Raw genomic sequence first — 19,165 nt, forward strand, 5'->3', positions numbered from 1 at the left:
CGCGATGAAACACATTGCAATAATGTGTATGATCAGAGTGAGCGCGTGCCCATGAGTAAGTAAATTTGTTTCTGCAACTCGCTGGCGCGTCACGTGAGCGGTTCGCCAATGAGGGCGAACCAGCTCCATGACGTCATGGCCACGCCCCCCCCCGCCACGCCCGCAACTAGCTGGCCAGGAATCGCACGACAAGCAGAGCACATGACGTCACGGCGCTCAAGCGCCAGCGCACGCTCCCAACCTGGCCGCAGCCTTAGCATTTATCTCTACACTTATAATAAACCCTAATGTTTTAGTATATTTTCTGACCCATGATATAGGAACATCCCAGATGTAGCTTTGGAAGTAAGAACATCACACAGTGTATATTAAAGATAGATACCTGTATGTGTGGGCTGAAAAACTCTCAGGGCCATAGTTACTAAGTGGTGCTAGGCCATAGGATACCTTAGGCTACGTCCTAAGGCTGCGCTTATAGTACCGGCGACGCGACCGTCTCATCAAAACGAATGCATTGTTGCCGTCGTCGGCGCTTATAGTGCACGCGACGAAGCAACAGTGCTACCAAAAATCTGGTAGTCACTGATATTTGATTTTTTCGGCGACGGTCTCCCCTTGCGGACAATCAGGAGCTTCTCCGTCCCTCTGCCCACCACCCCCTTTTTTTGACGTCACTGGCCTTGTAGCCAGCGACGTCACCTAAACTTAAAATATAACTTTCGCGACAGCTGACGTCATCGGTCTCGTCGCCGTCACTATAAGCGCGGCCTTAGTGTGAGCGACCGCGCACACGAACAACAGGAAGCACCTATATGAGGCAGGCCATAGAGCGCGCGATGAAGCACAGCAGCATTTTCAGCAAGCAAGAGAATTAGGCTGAGTTCCCTGTCTTCACTGTGGCACAGCGCTACACCGCCATAGGCGGTCTGAGGGGAGAGGGAAGGTTTGCGATGGGAGGGGGCGTGGCTGTGGGTTTGCGGGGGCGTGGCCATGACGTCCCGCGGCTGGTTCGCCCTTATTGGCTGAACCGCCGGCGGGGGCGTGGCCACGCCTCCGTCGCAGATGTTAATTTCAAATTCTCCTGCCTGCCTGAAAACCTGTCGCGCACCGCTGGGGAAAGGTGCGCGACAAGGTAGGGACTGGGACCGGCCTCACTGGGGGGCGGGGCTTGATCGCACAGCGCACGCCGAGGCGTGCGCTGTAGAAGTGACTGGGGCCGCCCCCTTAGTTTTTGTCGTGCGGCGGCCGGGTCACGTGAGCGGTTCAGCCAATGGGTCCTTGTGTCCAAGTCACTTGAATTTCTTATGTCATAGCAGTGCTTAGTAGATATGGGCCTTGATGCTTAAAATGGCACTCTCTTAATTTCTTGAAGGAGGCTGCAGAAAGTGTAAGAAACTCAAAGGCAAATCCCAGAGGATTAAGCATTATTGTCAGAGCGACTTTGGTAAGAACAAGTCCTGACCTGCCGCTGTGTCTGGGAACTTCACCCAGTATCCCTCTCCTGTGCTTCTGTCATCAAACTATGCTGCTCCTCTCCTTGTGTGTGTGTGTTATATATATCTCAAATAAAAATACCACTCGTGAGCGCATTCACGTCTCAGACAGGTCTGCAAACATGCTTTTCACCATTATCTCTTGGCATACACTGCTTCCACTGCAGCCAAGAATTCTGGGTAAAGATGCAAATGAGCACTCACGATGTGTCACTTTTTGCTTGTCCATCTTAACATGGACACGAATAGATAGATAGAATATATATACACACATTATATCGTGCTGGTAATGTACATTAAGTTTTGCTCCTCAGAGCTTACAATGACATTTTTGGTGCCAACAGCACAGGGAGGTGAAGCAATTTGTCCAAGTTCACAAGAAGCTGACGCTTTGATTCTCTCTTTCCCTGGAGTAACTAGGGAACGTATATCTCACAAACAACTTGCACACTGTTATCATGCAGCGACTAAAAGAGATGTCATTCCAGGGAACACATTTTAACCCCTCCACTGCTGGAGAATGCAGCGTTTGACCCAGTTAATCCTCTCCTTCTCTGTGCAGTGATTCGTGCCAAGATTTTAGGGAGGAGGCTGCTGGGGAAGGAGACTCGCTATGACATCCAGGTGAAGCACGCGTATAAAAACCACTACCCCATCGTGCACCGTGAGTATATCTGGGTGTCCAACACGTGTGACTGCCCCTTGCTCCAGGATCGCCGGGAATATCTCATGATGGCCACAAGACACGTGAACTACGAGCACACTCTGAACAGGATCCTAGTCTCCGCCGAGAGCTACGTCAAACCCTGGTCCCCCCGCGAGGATCACCAGCTGCGGGATGTGAACGGACTCTGTGCAACATCCCCCTGAGGCCTCTGCACAACAACGTCCTTATCACAGATCTGCAGCTGGGGGTGGGAGGACAGGCAGAGTGCTGGGGGCCAGAAACCCTGCAGATACCCGCGGGGGGGGGGGGGGAGGAGTGAGGGAGCTGGAGGCCACAGCACAGCTACCCAAGCTGGTGTAGGACTGATCAGTCTCAGGTTTATGGACTTCTCCATTCTCTCAACCAACAAAACTATAAAAAGGCAGCGAACAATACATTAACATCCATTCAAGTGAATGGAGAAGAAACAATTGTTCACTGTGTGTTACCCGTTGATCACCATGTGGAGGACGGGGAGTCTATACTCTTACATCCTACACAGGCTCTTGGGTCTGCAGATCATACAAGAATCATGAAGGTTCTGGGTATGGACACATTGAGGCCCAGATTTGCTAAGCAGTGCTAAGCCGTAATGCACCTCACAGGCAGTGTAAATGAGTTTGATGTAAGGCTGCGGCCACGCTGCCGCTGACCACACTCATGCTTGAGAGCGGTGACGTCACTAACTCTTCAAGCATGAGCCATCGGCTGTCCTGCATTTTTTTTTCCGAGAGTGAGTGGGGAGGGGAGCGTGGACGAGCAGTGACTGGCGCTGATTGGTTGCTGAAGGTCATGTGACCCTTAGCACGCCTGGACATCAATTTCATCTGTTGAGCCTAGCACCTAGCGCCCGCGAGCATACAAGCGCGCCGCTTGAACGTGACCAGACACATTGAGATTTATTGAACTCAACACGCCAAGCGAGCTCAGCAGCAGCATGGACGCAGCCTTAGGTGCCTTATAGCTAAGCACCACTTAGTAAATATGGCACTGTGTCACTTTTAGGCTCCTCCCATTGCAGGAATTTATAATAACTGGTTCCACATGGAAAAAGATTTAAAAAAAAAAACATTTTATAGTTGTTCTTTGGCAGGATCCAGATATCACAGAACCTCAAATTAGAACAGAACCATTAGAATAGGTTTAAGAGCAACAACAAAAGAACAGCACAGGGCCCGGTGCACATTCTCTAATTAGACCAGGATTTGGTGACAGGGAGTAGAGCAGGGGAAAGAGTCTGAGACAGGAACGCTGACACTTCATTCTACTGAGGGAGAACTGGACCCAGGTTTCCCCCAGTACTGAGAATTACAGAGCAGCTGCTCCCTTACAGCTGCAGTTCAAGCTGTCGTTTAAAAAATAAAAATATGTGCACCAATACAATCTACACACTGACAAGTAATTAGCGAAGTTGCTGATTGATCCGTTCTCCTGTAATCGATCTCGATCGCTGAAGATTCGCCTCAGGGTTCACTAAATGCATCTTGGGTCCTTTTCTGTTGCACTGACAGACAAAGTTCTGTGAGGAAGATCATGTAACCAGGCAGGGATTAGATTAAATTGGTTCACTGCTAGAGAGGGCAGGGCTCAAAAAGGTGATGCTGTTTCAGAAGGGGAAGGGGATGAGATTTTGTAAAATGTTTGCTACATTAGAATGCATTAAAAATGTATTTTCTCATAGTACAGAACTGATTTATTTGAAAAAACAGATGTCGGATATTGCTTGAACTGCAGCGTTAATGTAATAACCCGATTCATATTTCACATGGAAACCAGTTATTTCCATGCATTGTATTCCAGGATTGATAGTTAACTTGTTTCACTTTACATCTGTCTCTCAGCTACTGGGAACTAGAAGAGGTCCCAAGAATCATTCTTTTGGGACAGGATGTGAACTACTAACTTTTTTTTTACATAATGCTGAATATATTTATATAATATCTATTCTTTGTAATTTATTTTTCCACAATAAAATATTCACTTTCATTGCCATGTTTTCTTTCACTAGTACCAAAACAAAGGTACCGAAAAGTTGTAAAATAATCTGGACCCTAAAAGAAAACACAGTCATAATTTGGAGGGTCCCTCCCGAGCTCACAAAGCTCTAGTATACACTCGCATATCTGGGGAATAAAGTGTTACTTCTCTAAGCATATCTGGGGCCAGGCAGGGAGAGAGCGCGCTGGCACTTGTGCGCTGCGCCCTGCTCGGGCGAATCGTGGCCGGCAAGGGGGAGGGGGGACGCGTGTTAGGGGCACGACCACGACGTCACTGAGCTGGTTCACCCTCATTGGGCGGACTGCTCACGTGAAGCGTGAGCGGCAGATTCAAATTTGCTTGCTTGGCAAGCAGGTAAACGCCACGCATGCTCAGTCGCTTGCTCACGCTGGCCACACACATTGCCGCAATGTGTTTCATCGCGGCCAGCGTGAGCCCGCCCGCTCAGCGCCACCCTGGACAAGGCCTTAGTTTGTCTACGGTTACTGAAGTGAACAAGACAAAAAAAGCAGTGAGAAGATATTCCCATAAACAGTGTCAGGACATACCTCAAAACTTCATATTATGGCTGAAAAATGCAACCATTGTACGTAACCCGGGATAATGATGAGAGATAAGGAGCACATGTATGAGCAGAGGACGGGTCAGAGGTCTCCAGAGTCTGCAAACCATGTGTTGACATCACTGCGACCTATAACCTGCTTAACATGAGGATCCAAATACATAACCCCCTTGTGACAACCCCCCCTCCTTACACCTTAACTGTACTATATACATGATCCTAGTACAGAGTAAATGAGCAGATGTTTGGACCTGGAACTCAGAGCCAAAAGCAGGGTCTGTGAAACCTCCCCATGAGACGGCTTCTCAGTCAGACTTCTCCAAGCCAAGGAACATGTTACAGGCACAAGCTGTCCCTCTGCTGCCCTCTCCCACGGAACCCAGAGCCTGGCTGCATCACCAGCCTGAGATCAGACTCTGCACAACAATGGATATTGGCTGCAGCTCATGTGCATCAAAGGGAGTCTTCTACTTGATATATAGATATCATAGATTCATACATACACAGAAAGGCTGATACTTTGTTAATTCTACAAAGGGAGAAATGGAACCAGGTTTCCACCAGTATTGAGAATTACAGGTAACACCCCCTCCGTCAAACCTTAATGGGATCAGCTGTTGTGCTGGACCATACTGATTGTAAGCTCCCCCTTGCAGTGCCCTCACTGCCTTCTGTATCTTTGCATGTTTCTCCATATTTATATGTAGCTGTTTATGTCTTGATCAAATCTCTGTACCTCGCTGAGCAATATGTCACCGCTTTACAAATAGACAATAATAATAATTACAGAGCAGTTGCTCCCTTAATGAAATCGGATTCATATTTCACAGGGAAGCCTGTTAACATTTCCATGCATTTTATTCCAGGATTGAATAACTTGTTTCTCTTTACAGCCATCTCTGAGCTACTGGGGGACATACATATGCGCACACATTTATGTAGAGCAGTGCTTCTCAACCCTGGGGTCGGAAAAACGTTGAGAAACAGATGTAGAGATATAAGATGTATGCTCAGTTTCTGTGTGTGTGTGCGTGCGTGTGTGTGTGTGTGTGTGTGTGTGTGTGTGTGTGTGTGTGTGTGTGTATATGTATATATATATATATATATATATATATATATATATATATATTACTTGTAAGCACATTCACATGTCTTACGTCTGCAACCCTGTTTTTCACCATTATCACAGCATAGAGCTTCCACTGCAGCAAGGGATTCTGGGAACTGACATGCAAATGAGCACACAGTGCCACCTTTTGTCTCAAGTCCACATTACATGGAAAACCCTTAAGCCAATGCATGCTGCTATATATATTTAGTCAGTGCCCCCTGGCGCTGTGTGTTGGTGGTGCAGGAGGAAGTAGAGATTCTTTTCAGAATGCGGCTAATTAGCAGGTCACGCGAACCGATGACAGACCTCACTGTGAAGCATTGTATATAAAACAAAATGATATCATAAGTATGACAATTGATCATTAGGGAGGTCACCTTATCCCTTCCCGTTTCACTTCATGGAAGACACCTGTAGGACGTCATAAAGCCCCTTGCATCGGTGACATCATAAATGGATTCCAAGAGATGCAGGAGGGAGATCTATCTGGGGTTCTGACCCTTTAAATGAAGCAGCGGGAGGAGGTGAGTCTCATACTTCCCAATTAAAAATAGCAATGCGTTTTATAAATCTTCAGGCTGCTAAATGGAGTCACTAACTGCATTTCTATGAAATCAGCACAGTCGGTCGTGTTTAGTTTTGGTTTTCCCCCTGAACACGTTCTTTTGGTTGGATCCTGTGAAGCCCGATCACTGTAATCAGGAGCCGAAATAGTACAACTCCCTGTGCTGCTGTGTGTTTAACGCTGACTGCAGCCTTTCTTTAATGAAGACCTTGAGCTGTTTGCTCTATAAAGATATGACCCCCCACCCCCTAATTAATATATATGTATATGTGTGTGTATATATATATATATATATATATATATATATATATATGTGTGTGTGTGTGTATATATATATATACACATACATACACACACACACACACACCTTATTATATCCAGAAATACACACCTGCATAACACACAGGCAATCAGGGGGACAGTAACATTATACTGTGTAATTTGGGAGAAGTTTTTTTTTTCCCTTGGTCCAAAAAGTTAATGTTAGTGTTTTTGACACAGCATTTATTGAGGTTTTATGAGTCCCTAGGAAACCGACATCTTTATTCCCAGGTGCACACAGGTACCCTGTATACATACAAACATATATACACACACACACACATTATTGTGCTTGGTGTTCCTGTTCTTTCTGATTTGCTCCATTTGAGATGCAAAGTAACCTGTCATTCTACTATGTCTTGGTGTCTGTCCCTCTGATCTCTTTGTCACAGGATCCGGTCAGGAAATGATTCTAAGGTCACGTAAAATCCAGGCCCGACAACCCAAGGAGCCACGGACCCCGAAGAGGGTGGCTGACACCAGTCCAAATACCCCACGGTCAGGAGCTCGAGGACACAGGAGGGTGAGTCCCAAAAAGCATGAATCCTCTGAGGGGCTGGGGGATTCTGTAGGTTTTTCAATGTTTTGAGGTTAGGGCATGGTCTTGCATGTCCATGACTGCTGACCACTCGCTGGACATGCAGTATGTGTGAGCTTACACTGACCACCTCCTCCTGGACATGCTTTCTCTTGTAATGTCAGGATTTATCCCTCACTGACAGAGATACTTTGTATACTAGAACTTTTAGGTCATGTCCATAGTAAAATATTCTTGCCCCATATACTGTATGGTCAAAGATACTTTCATTTCTATCCACAGATAATTAAGCTTTCTTACTAATATTATCTTCTAAGGATCTGTCACTTACACCCAGACATTTAATATTTTTAGAGGGACTAAATATCCTGCTCCAAAGAGCTTACAATCTACAAGGGCTAGTGAGTGTGTTGCCGTAAGATTTTACAAGGTGATGCAAAGGGATAAGGAGAGTTTATAATGCCAAAAACTGAACCCAGTGCTAACTAAACTAACCTAAAAATACAGGGAATACCAACATAACAGCACAGGAGTGGTCAACTCCAGTCCTCAAGGCTCCCCACCAGGTCAGGTTTTAAGGATATCTCTGCTTAAGCACAGTTGGCTCAAAGACTGAGCCTTGTCTGCTGAAGCAGGGATATCCTAAAAACCTGACCTGTTGGTAAGCCTTGAGGACTGGAGTTGGCCACCCCTGCAATAGAGGGTAAAGTGTAAAGAGAGAAATCCCTGCCCTAAGGCGCTTACAATCCAAGGCCCATATTCACTAAAGGGTGCTACGATTCAGCACGTCCTAACTCCCATCTAGCCATTTGAATGGGATGTAAGTCATGCTAAAGCTTGGCACCCTTGAGTGAATATGGGCCATAGTGACTACGTTTGTCTAGCTATGAGGTCATAGAAGGCAAAAGCTGATGGGGGAGGTATAACTGGCAGCACATAAGATTAAAGCTCAGACAGGCTGTGTTATGAGGTGTTAATACCAGGAGCTTTCCCTATAATTGTATAGTGACTTCTCTGAACAGGTGCAGCCGAAGACCCCCTCTGTCCTTACAGAAAGTGTCAGGGATGGGATGATGACACTGTCCAGCAGGAAGAGGACCCCGCGGCAGACACCCAGCCGCCGGACACATCAGGAAGAGGAAGGTAAACATAATGGAAAGGAAATGTTACATGAAGCCTCATCGCTCCCTCTCTGTTCCTGGCAGGGATGACTAGTTGCTGATGTTCAGCCATCAAGGGGTTAAGATTCCTCTTATCAGGGCAGCTGAAGGTCCCACTTTTTTTTTTATTATTATTATTGTTCTGCAAATAAACCTAGAGCTGCTCCGACAGATTGCTGGGATCCGCAATGCATGAAATATAACGGTGCACATTAGAAAAGGGATCGCTGCCCCGACGAGTTTACAAGCTAAGGGTTGATGGTAAACAGGTGGTGTGCAGCTGTGGGAATCGGTCTCATTAATCCGGGCTACGGAAATGCTTCCCTTAGAAGCTGGGTCTCCATATGGAACTTTGATAAAGTACTTCAGGGGCCGGGTGTGAAGCGTCAACAGCTGGCTCTGATTTGGGTAGTGCTGGGGTTGGGTGGGTGAGCCCGGATGCCCTACGCTGAGGTCTGGCTGGTGTTGACTCGCTGCCCTCGTTTCTGACTCTGAAGTTTGTGCCATAGATCTGGAGACTCCGCTCAGAGAGAGATCTGTGCGAGTTCGTTTCCAGACGGACACATCTTACCCGGGGAAGCCGGCTCTCGTGAGCAGTATCTACACTCCAGGGATCTGCTTCCTCTCCCCACGGGCAGCGGGCACAGGTGAACGCACATCAGAAGATCCGGGTGCGATGGTACCCGAGGATGAGCAGTACCATTACTACTCTACCTGTAAATCTGTGGAGCATCTTTTTAGCTATAAAGGGAGAGGAATTTATTTTGGAAATGCTCTCTCCGTTACTGCAAAGTATAAATATTGTATGAATGGTTTAAGAGGTTTATCATTTCCTCAATGCAGGCACAGTACCACTGCTTTTTGAAGGGCACTGCAGATATGCACATACATGACTACATTTTGTGTCTGCTCTGAAGAGCTTACAATCCAACTCCTTTTAATATTGACCTTATACCGGTACAAATGGTAAGGACAATTCTGCACCTAAGGAGCTCAGGCTTCGGATTACCCCACTTTCTATAGGATTAGTATCTGTCGTGTAAATTTGAACATCGACTGGGCATGGCTTTTTTTTTTCTCCCCAAACTCCTCTACTATGTAACCTCCAGATTGCTGCAGCTCCCCTGCCTGTAAGGAAGGACGCAAAGCCTCCACCTCAGACTGCCCATATTTCAGTCACATCCCCCCGGATGAGTCCAGTGACGCTTTTAACCCGTGAGTGTGTTCCGTTCTATAAACTACACCTTGCAGAATATCCCACTACTGCAGACTCTGGTGCACAGGGAGGTAGAGTGACGCTACACTCTGAGCTTCTGATCTGACCCTCTGCTTTCTCCCCCCCAGATATGAGTTTATCTGCAATGTCCCGCTATTATCATGTGACCAGTGGCAGCACAAGAAGGAGATCCCATTTAAGACACGCAGTGCACCGGAGAGAACCCTGGTCCTGGACCTGGTAGAGTTGAACCTTTTTTGTGTGGGGGGGGGATTAAGGGTTTCAGAGACCCTGAGTCTGTCTGCTCCTAACAGGGGGTCTGTATCATGTATGGGACACGTGCCAATGTGTCACCCTCACCCAAACCCTGAGAATAACATTGCATTAGTTTTGATCTGCAGCTTGTCGCCCAAGTTTGGGGATCTTATTTTATACGGCTGAACCGGTCTAGGACATTTTGGTCGCAGCCATCTTGCCGCGACCATATCTCCGCCGGCATTATGCTGCTACTCCGCTTGCTGCCGGGACATCTCTCCACCGGCTTATTTGTTGTCCTAAAACCCCCTTTGCCCTGACCACTAAATTACCTCTTAACTTAACTTGGCTGAGCGGCTGTGGCAGAGGGTCCCTCTGTGGCCGAACACCGACGGAGATTTGGTCACGGTGAGATGGCAGTGACCAAATTTCAGATTCCGTGGCTGAACTAGTAGCGGCTGAACAATGCTGTAGTACATCTCCTTTTTGTATTCTATACATTTAATGAATTGAAAATCTGGATCCCAAATAATGTAATATTTTCTCTGCTTGCCCTAGAGCTTTGCTTTTAATGTTGTTAAACTGCTTGGTGGTGTTGGTGTTTCCAGCATGAAAGGAGTTGAGGTTATTCATGCTTGAGGTCTGTTCTGGTGTCTCTGCAGGATGACACCTTGGTGCACAGCTCCCTCCTGCCTCACGCTGACGCCGATTTCACCTTCCTCGTCCCGTTTCAGGACACCTATTTCAAGGTTTGTTGGTTTTGACGCTAGTAAATAAAAACTGGCCCGTCTGTCATGAGTTTTCTAATCCAAGTTTCTATGTAGATTTGGGACCGGGGATCCACACAGGGTGGGCTCAGAAACGGGGATGATTAAATAAAGTGTCTTCATTTCAGCCTGGGTTGGGGGGGGAGCTTTGAGGACTGGAGTTGAGAACCCCTGAATTAAAGCTGCAGTTCAAGAAATATCCTACATGTGTGTTTTTCTTTTTTAATAAATCAGTTCTGTGCTATGAAAATATACTTGTAGCATTTTTTTTTAAATGTATTCTAATGTAGCAAGCATTTTTATTTCTATAGAAACCATTTACAAAGTCACACCCCCTTCCTCTTCTGAGACGGGCTCTGACTCTTGAGCCCCCGGCCTCTTCTAGAAGTGCACCAATTGTATCTAGTAACTGCCTGGTCACATGATCTTCTACACAGAACTTTGCATCGTGGGTACTGATCTGCAGCAATAACTGAATTAAAAAAAACGTGTGTGCTGTGCACGCGCATAGTAAGTGAAACTTCTTTGACTTTTGTCACAGAAATTGTATTTGTATTGGTGATGTTTTAATAAAAAATCAAAATACAATTTGATTGACAAAACGCAAATAAATTTGACTTATAATGCGCGTGCTCGGCACACATCCCCTGTATTAGCTATTTGCACTAAGTGTGAATTCCTTGTGTGTATGTGTGTCAGTCATTGTGTGTATGTGTATCAGTCAGTGTGTGTGTATGTCAGTCAGTCAGTCAGTGTGTGTATGTGTGGGGGGGTGGTGTGTGTGTGGGGGGGGGGTGGTGTGTGTGGGGGGGGGTGGTGTGTGTGGGGGGGGGGCGGGGGTGGTGTGTGTGTGGGGGGGGCGGGGGTGGTGTGTGTGTGGGCGGGGGTGGTGTGTGTGGGGGGGGTGGTGTGTGTGGGGGGTGGGTGGTGTGTGTGGGGGGGTGGGTGGTGTGTGTGTGTGTGGGGGGGGTGGTGTGTGTGTGGGGTGGGGGGTGTGTGTGTGGGGGGGGTGGTGTGTGTGTGGGGGGTCAGTCAGTGTGTGTGGGGGTCTGGGGGGGTCAGTCAGTGTGTGTGGGGGTCTGGGGGGGTCAGTCAGTGTGTGTGGGGGTCTGGGGGGGGGTCAGTCAGTGTGTGTGGAGGTCTGTGGGGGGTCAGTCAGTGTGTGTGTGGAGGTCTGTGGGGGGTCAGTCAGTGTGTGTGTGGGGGTCTGGGGGGGTCAGTCAGTGTGTGTGGGGGGGTCTGGGGGGGGGTCAGTCAGTGTCTGGGGGGGTCAGTCAGTGTGTGTGGGGGTCTGGGGGGGTCAGTCAATGTGTGTGGGGGTCTGGGGGGGTCAGTCAGTGTGTGTGGGGGTCTGGGGGGGTCAGTCAGTGTGTGTGAGGGTCTGGGGGGGTCAGTCAGTGTGTGTGGGGGTCTGGGGGGGTCAGTCAATGTGTGTGGGGGTCTGGGGGGGTCATTCAATGTGTGTGGGGGTCTGGGGGGTCATTCAGTGTGTGTGGGGGTCTGGGGGGGTCATTCAGTGTGTGTGGGGGTCTGGGGGGGTCATTCAGTGTGTGTGGGGGTCTGGGGGGGTCATTCAGTGTGTGTGGGGGTCTGGGTGGGTCATTCAGTGTGTGTGGGGGTCTGGGGGGGTCAGTCAGTGTGTGTGGTGGTCTGGGGGGGTCAGTCAGTGTGTGTGGGGGTCTGGGGGGTCATTCAGTGTGTGTGGGGGTCTGGGGGGGTCATTCAGTGTGTGTGGGGGTCTGGGGGGGTCATTCAGTGTGTGTGGGGGTCTGGGGGGGTCAGTCAGTGTGTGTGGGGGTCTGGGGGGGTCAGTCAGTGTGTGTGGGGGTCTGGGAGGGTCAGTCCAGTGTATGGGGGTCTGGGGGGGTCAGTCAGTGTGTGTGGGGGTCTGGGGGGGTCAGTCAATGTGTGTGGGGGTCTGGGGGGGTCAGTCAGTGTGTGTGAGGGTCTGGGGGGGTCAGTCAGTGTGTGTGGGGGTCTGGGGGGGTCAGTCAATGTGTGTGGGGGTCTGGGGGGGTCATTCAATGTGTGTGGGGGTCTGGGGGGGTCATTCAGTGTGTGTGGGGATCTGGGGGGGTCATTCAGTGTGTGTGGGGGTCTGGGGGGGTCATTCAGTGTGTGTGGGGGTCTGGGGGGGTCATTCAGTGTGTGTGGGGGTCTGGGGGGGTCATTCAGTGTGTGTGGGGGTCTGGGGGGGTCAGTCAGTGTGTGTGGTGGTCTGGGGGGGTCAGTCAGTGTGTGTGGGGGTCTGGGGGGTCATTCAGTGTGTGTGGGGGTCTGGGGGGGTCAGTCAGTGTGTGTGGGGGTCTGGGGGGGTCAGTCAGTGTGTGTGGGGGTCTGGAGGGGTCAGTCAGTGTGTGTGGGGGTCTGGGGGGGTCAGTCCAGTGTGTGTGGGGGTCTGGGGGGGTCAGTCAGTGTGTGTGGGGGTCTGGGGGGGTCAGTCAGTGTGTGTGGGGGTCTGGGGGGGTCAGTCAGTGTGTGTGTGGGGGTCTGGGGGGATCAGTCAGTGTGTGTATGGGGGTCTGGGGGGTTCCGGCGCGCTCAAGCTCCCCCTTCCCCACCCCCCGGCGGCGCGCTCAAGCTCCCCCTTCCCCACCCCCCGGCGGCGCGCTCAAGCTCCCCCCTTCCCCACCCCCCGGCGGCGCGCTCAAGCTCCCCCCTTCCCCGGCGGCGCGCTCAAACCCCCCCATTCCCAGGCTATTAGGAGCCGGCGCCAGCCTCCCTCCTCCTGTCCATCGGCATGGTAGCGGGCGGGGAACGGCGCCGCTGCCAGACGCTTCTGCGCATGCGTGGGCGCTCAAGCTCCCCCCTTCCCCACCCCCCGGCGGCGCGCTCAAACCCCCCCATTCCCAGGCTGTTAGGAGCCGGCGCCGGTGCCAGCCTCCCTCCTCCTGTCCATCGGCATGGCAGCGGGCGGGGAATGGCGCCGCTGCCAGCCGCTTCTGCGCATGCGTGGCGCGCGGCATGGTAGCGGGCGGCGGAACACCGGCAGTTAGGAGTGCCGGCTATCGCCGCCGTATGTGAGCAACTGGGTGTGGGGTGTGTGGGAGGGTGAGGGGTGCAGCGGCGATTAGGAGCGGCGCCGGCGGCGACATGTGAGCGGAGCGGCGTCCATTACGTGACGTCACTTCCGTTTCACATTTCGCCCCACATCCATCCAGTTTTATCCCATCACAGGTGCCACTAAAGAAGTTTCACTTCAATAACCCTGAGCAAAGCAATCGATTACAGGAGCACTGATCGATCTGCAACTTAGCTAATCACTTGTCAGTGTGCAGATTGTATTGATGCATATATTGAATGGGGGAACCATTTATTTAAAAACGGCAGCTTGAACTGCAGCTTTAAAGGATTTGGGGCAAAAATGCCTTGTATATAGATCTTTGGTCAACACAGCATTCTTTCACTGTTGCGTTTAAAAAAAAAATCTATTTAAGTCCTTAAGGTGGATTTTATATATCGTAATATTCCTGATCTGAAGCAAAATAGCATTACAGATGCTTTGCAGAGCAGCTCTGGTGAATTGACCAGAGTGCATTCTGTTCAGCACCAGTAACCTTTGAATAACCCCAAAAGCCAACAGTTTAGGGGAATGAGGGTGATGTCTGCTGCTGTTACATAATTGGCACATTGTTTTATTTTCAGGTGTATCTGATGCTGCGTCCTCACGTCGGGGAATTTCTTGAGGCACTTTGCAAAGTTTATGAGGTGAAAACGGAAGCCACTGGATGATTATTAATGGGAAAGAGCAGGGTGAACAGAAAATATCCATATATTAGAAAGGTTGGGAACCCAGCTTATATGTTTATGAGGACTCCTTGTGTAAGTGGACTGTCTGGACAACAGCTTTACGTGATGGGTGTAACTGAATTAATGCACTCATGCCTGTCTGAGCTAATCCGTGTCCTTGCCCAAGATCTGCACTGATAGTGGGGCTAAGCAGAGTGTTGTAATGGATCCGTAACATGCCCCCTAGTTTTATGGAAAGCGGAGTCTGGGTTTTGGTGTTGGGAGGTGATTTAGAACTCGAGAGGCATCGACTGTTTCCCCTCATCACTTCCACTGCAGATTTTTGTTTTTACAACCGCAAAAAAGGAATATGCTGAGAAAATCCTGGAAATCCTTGATCCTCAGAAGAAGTTGATCAGGTGATAAGTTGCATTTTTGACGTTTCACGTCTTTTCCTTATCAGATTGTTCTGTGATGTTAGTGTGTGTGTATAATAGATTATACACAGTCTTGTTGCGACTGCAGACCTGTATCTGATCTGTGGTGTTATTAATGTATAATCTCTGCTGGAGCTCAACTTCCAGCTAATCACAGATGCCAACTAAAAGGTGCAGAAAAGATAATTGAGTTCTGTGATGCAATGATTTCACTCACAGCTGCTTCTCATACTACACACTCCTTGTCTATGCAAATGCACAGTACATCCCTGCTAAGGCAGTTTCTCAGTCTCTGGTCTTGTCTGATCCACAGGCATCGCCTCTTCCAGGAGGATTGTGTCTGTGTCGCTGGTCACTACGTCAAGGACCTACGTATTCTGCAGAGAGACCTGACCAAGACTATCACACTGGACAGCGTCCCTCTCACCATCCCTTACAACGTGAGTCCCCTGACACCTATGGTGTCGCTCTGTCCCTCGTGGGGTCTGTAAAATGGGACTCTCTGCTTCCCTGTCCATGGTTCATTCCCTATTTTTGTTCAGGTTTCTAACAGAATCCCAGTGCAGAGCTGGACAGGTGACAGAAAAGACCAGGAGCTTCTTTGTCTGATACCAGCCCTGGAGAAAATGACAAACGTGGTGAGAAACCAACCTAATCTGAGCAGTCTGACACGTGAAACCAGCAACCTTCCACCCCTCCCCAATCCCTTAATAATCAATAATGCTGATCCAAGCACACCCAGTCCAACCTGCCCCCTACTATTCCAATGCAGATCCAAGCACATCCAGTCCAACCTGCCCCCTAGTATTCCAATGCTGATCCAAGCACACCCAGTCCAACCTGCCCCCTACTATTCCAATGCAGATCCAAGCACACCCAGTCCAACCTGCCCCCTACTATTCCAATGCAGATCCAAGCACACCCAGTCCAACCTGCCCCCTACTATTCCAATGCAGATCCAAGCACACCCAGTCCAACCTGCCCCCTACTATTGAAAATGCAGATCCAAGCACACCCAGTCCAACCTCCCCCTACTATACATACACTATCGGACAGTGCTCCCCTCCTATTCCAGCACTGACTTCTATAGAGTTGTCCTGCGTCTACAATTTATTCCTATAATGACATCTCTATCACACACTACTAATCATGCCACTATTCCTTCATTCTAATGCTGTACCTCCCCTTATCCCCCCAGGCTCTGCCCTCCTCCCCCACTGCGCTGGCTTCACCAGGACTCTTCTCTAACTGCATCCTTCATTTGCCCGGATAGGATGACATGCGGCTGGTGATTTTCCCAGCAATTTCACATTCGGGAACTGCTGGCTGAGGCCTGAGGGCCCCCCCCAGACCTAAAACCTGGCAGAGAAGCTGCATTTTTCAGTAACAGGTGGATTTGGGTGGGACTTGTGCTGTGGTTTTGAATAAATATATATTTTTAACGAGTGTGAATGTAGTCTCCTGGTGGGGCTTTTTCTGTAGATTACAAGTCAAACGTCTGTGCTACTTGGAGCTGGCTCTGATTGTTAAATCAGAAAAAGGATTTATTTTTATTTTTTATTCTTCAATAAAGTTGTTTTTGTAATTAATACTTTCTAGTCTGTATATATTTGGGATAAATTAAATATATTAACTGAAAGCAGATTTTTTTTATATATATATATATATATATATATATATATATATATATATATATATATATATATATATATATATATATATATATATATATATATATATATTATACTGCAACCTTCTAAAAAAAAAAACCACAAGCTGTGCAGGGGTCTGGTTTGGGCAGCAAGCCAACAGCACATACTCCAGCGAACGTTCCCCTGGGACGCAGGGATCGGAGCCCCAAAAATAACCTGCCCTCTGTATGAAGCGCAGGATTTAATACTGAGGGTGCAATTGCCCTGCAGTGTGCCCCCATTCACGCCTGCATCCTGAGTCTTGAGCACATAAGCAAGGTGGCTGCATGGCTGAGGCCTTCACTATAGTAGGCGCCAGACTTGTGCAGGGAGGAGACAGATATAGACAGGCCAATCCTGCACCTCTTCAGAATGCGGAGGGAATGGCGGGGTGATTCAAACGTCCCAGGCAGTAATCTTGGACAGCGCCAACCTGCTGGAGTTGATCTGTGAAATCATGTGATTTTTAGTGGATAGCAGGAAACCATTAGAGATGCAACACTAAATGTTAAACATCCTGCCTTGAGCATCTCAAAGAAAGCAGCTGGAACAGCCGGCCTCGTATCTACGGAGAGAAAGGACACCAGCTCGCTCAAAAAGGATGATGAAGAGGCCATCTCTTCCCTCGACACTAGGTTCAACTATTGAGAACTCAGATATTGTATATCAACCACAGTTACTGTAACTGCAAGGCCTACGACCAAACGTCAAAGTTTTTTTTCTAAAAGTTCTGGTTACAGGCTAGTTTTGGATTTTAAACCATGAAGGAAAAAAAAAAATCTACCTGCTCCTACATCAACTACCTTTTTGGCTTCAACACTTGAGGCTAAGCAGGACATCCTATAGGGGCAATGGAAAATGTCTCAAGTTACATGTCATTGGTACTGCCTCATGAAAAATAATTATCTTGACCCGACTGTCAGTATTTGGGTTTATGCTGAGCGGGGGGAAACACATAGTATCTAAAAGTTATGAATGTTTCACTTTATTTCTACCTCAGTGGTTTCCAACTTTTTTTTGGTTAAGGGAACCTATGCGAGATTCTGAGGAACACCAAACCTCTAATAACGTGTCTGAGATCCGATGCATTGTAAATTCTTTATTTGGGGCAGTTTTAAAATGACCTGACCATTACAGGAAACCCTTTAGGGATGACATAGGAACCTGGTTGCAAAACACTGGTCTAGCTATTTAGAGGTTCTGTGCAGCGGTTGAATACCACCACGACCCCCCCATGCATAATTTTAGACTTCACTGCCTCTTCTCCCCCCAACATTACCTGTTCACTCTCACCGAAAGCATATATACACAGGTCATTTTTCCACTTTAACCCACAGTGAACCTCCATGTCCTATCACAGAAAGAATCCTAAACTATAGAATATGACCTCTCTCAATGTTAAAGGTCTCCACTCCCCTTTTAAAGAGGAGACATCCTCTCACACTGGAAACCCATCTAAAAAATACAGATAGCGACTGAAAGATCAATTAAATTACACATTTTCTTTTCATGTACCCAACAGAAGACAAGAGGGATGGCTGTACTTTTCCACTCCAGGTTACCATTTATACTAAAATCAGAGCAGGAGAATAGATTTCTCCTTGTTAAAGGCAGACTTGCCTCCCAAGCCATTACAAGACGCAGCACGCACTTCACGACGACACCTTTTTTTAAATAAAATAATTTCCCTTGATTGATTCATACAGGGAATGTTACCTAATTGTTAGACATGACTATAATGCAGTTGCTGACCTTAAGATGGATGGATCCTCCCTTATAGCCCTCGAGTCCTATACATCCAAAGTTCCAAGCTCTGAGTTTCTAGGGGGGAAAACCACGAGACGACTCCTTGTTGGATTTCACCTTCTACTCTGCACAATCTCCATTCATGCCTAGATTATCCTAGTAGCACCTGATTTATTGGAGAATATATTCTCGGTAGAAATAGACCGGCTACTAGCTATCAAGCTGCGTTATAAATAATTTTGTTAAAATGATCAGGCAATAGGGCAAAACAGGTTCTTAATCCATAGCCCGAGAAGTATTAACCAGAAATGTTTTACGATTCCTTTACAACATCTCGGACAAAGACCAAGACCTGCCTAATAGGGGGGAAAGTATTTTAGTATTACCTGAACCAATACTCTTACTCTAAGCCCACAGGTGTCTAAATAATTGGGTCACCCATTTTCTATGGAAGAAATACTAGACTCATAGTCCCATAAATCTTCCAAAGCCCCAAACAGGTTCTCTAACCAATACTATAAGAAGACGTTTTCTGGTATCTTGGCCCCCAGATTGCTTAGACTGTTTAATGAAGTTTTAAAAAGGAACCAACAAGATGTTATCTGCCACAATCTCAGTAATATCAAAAGAGGAAAGAGCTCCAATAAGCTGTTCCAATTATAGACCCATTTCCCTAATAAACGTAGACATTAGCAAAAATCTTAAAGTACATTGGCTAAAAGGTTGAACAATTGCTTGAGACCAGGTTAGTTTTGTTGCTGAATACCAAGCTTCCGATAACATAGGATAGTAGTTAATCTTATACACACACATAAAATTCCCACTATGATATTGGCACTAGACGCTGAAAAAGAAGTTGATCGCATCTCT

General features: G+C 47.9%; 2 protein-coding genes across 2 annotated transcripts in view; both read left to right on the forward strand.

Moving 5' to 3' along the window:
• The window catches only part of ADAMTSL5 (ADAMTS like 5), a 13,939-nt gene extending 9,754 nt beyond the window's left edge, over positions 1 to 4,185 (forward strand). The window contains exons 9-10 of the mRNA XM_075613027.1: positions 1,373 to 1,444; positions 2,056 to 4,185. Of these exons, the coding sequence (XP_075469142.1) occupies positions 1,373 to 1,444; positions 2,056 to 2,363 (380 nt within the window). The 3' untranslated portion in view covers positions 2,364 to 4,185. The remainder of the gene's footprint in view (positions 1 to 1,372; positions 1,445 to 2,055) is intronic.
• Positions 4,186 to 6,209: 2,024 nt separating this feature from the next.
• On the forward strand, positions 6,210 to 16,354 carry LOC142500915 (CTD small phosphatase-like protein 2). Its single transcript, XM_075610188.1, has 12 exons — positions 6,210 to 6,394; positions 7,149 to 7,279; positions 8,317 to 8,437; positions 8,964 to 9,101; positions 9,564 to 9,669; positions 9,799 to 9,910; positions 10,588 to 10,674; positions 14,338 to 14,400; positions 14,761 to 14,840; positions 15,172 to 15,298; positions 15,401 to 15,496; positions 16,057 to 16,354. The coding sequence occupies exons 2-12, from the start codon at positions 7,163 to 7,165 to the stop codon at positions 16,129 to 16,131; spliced, it is 1,122 nt and encodes a 373-aa protein (XP_075466303.1). The 5' UTR covers positions 6,210 to 6,394; positions 7,149 to 7,162; the 3' UTR covers positions 16,132 to 16,354.
• The last annotated feature ends 2,811 nt before the right edge of the window (positions 16,355 to 19,165 follow it).

The sequence above is a fragment of the Ascaphus truei genome, chromosome 8, assembly GCF_040206685.1.
Source record: "Ascaphus truei isolate aAscTru1 chromosome 8, aAscTru1.hap1, whole genome shotgun sequence".
NCBI lineage: Eukaryota > Metazoa > Chordata > Amphibia > Anura > Ascaphidae > Ascaphus > Ascaphus truei.

What these genes read in the sequence shown, in the direction of transcription:
- LOC142500915 (XM_075610188.1), top strand. Translation starts at nt 7,163, where the DNA reads ATGATTCTAAGGTCACGTAAAATCCAGGCCCGACAACCCAAGGAGCCA. An exon ending in GAGCTCGAGGACACAGGAGG is followed by an intron (nt 7,280 to 8,316) that starts GTGAGTCCCAAA and finishes TTCTCTGAACAG; the next exon opens with GTGCAGCCGAAGACCCCCTC. An exon ending in GAACCCTGGTCCTGGACCTG is followed by an intron (nt 9,911 to 10,587) that starts GTAGAGTTGAAC and finishes GTGTCTCTGCAG; the next exon opens with GATGACACCTTGGTGCACAG.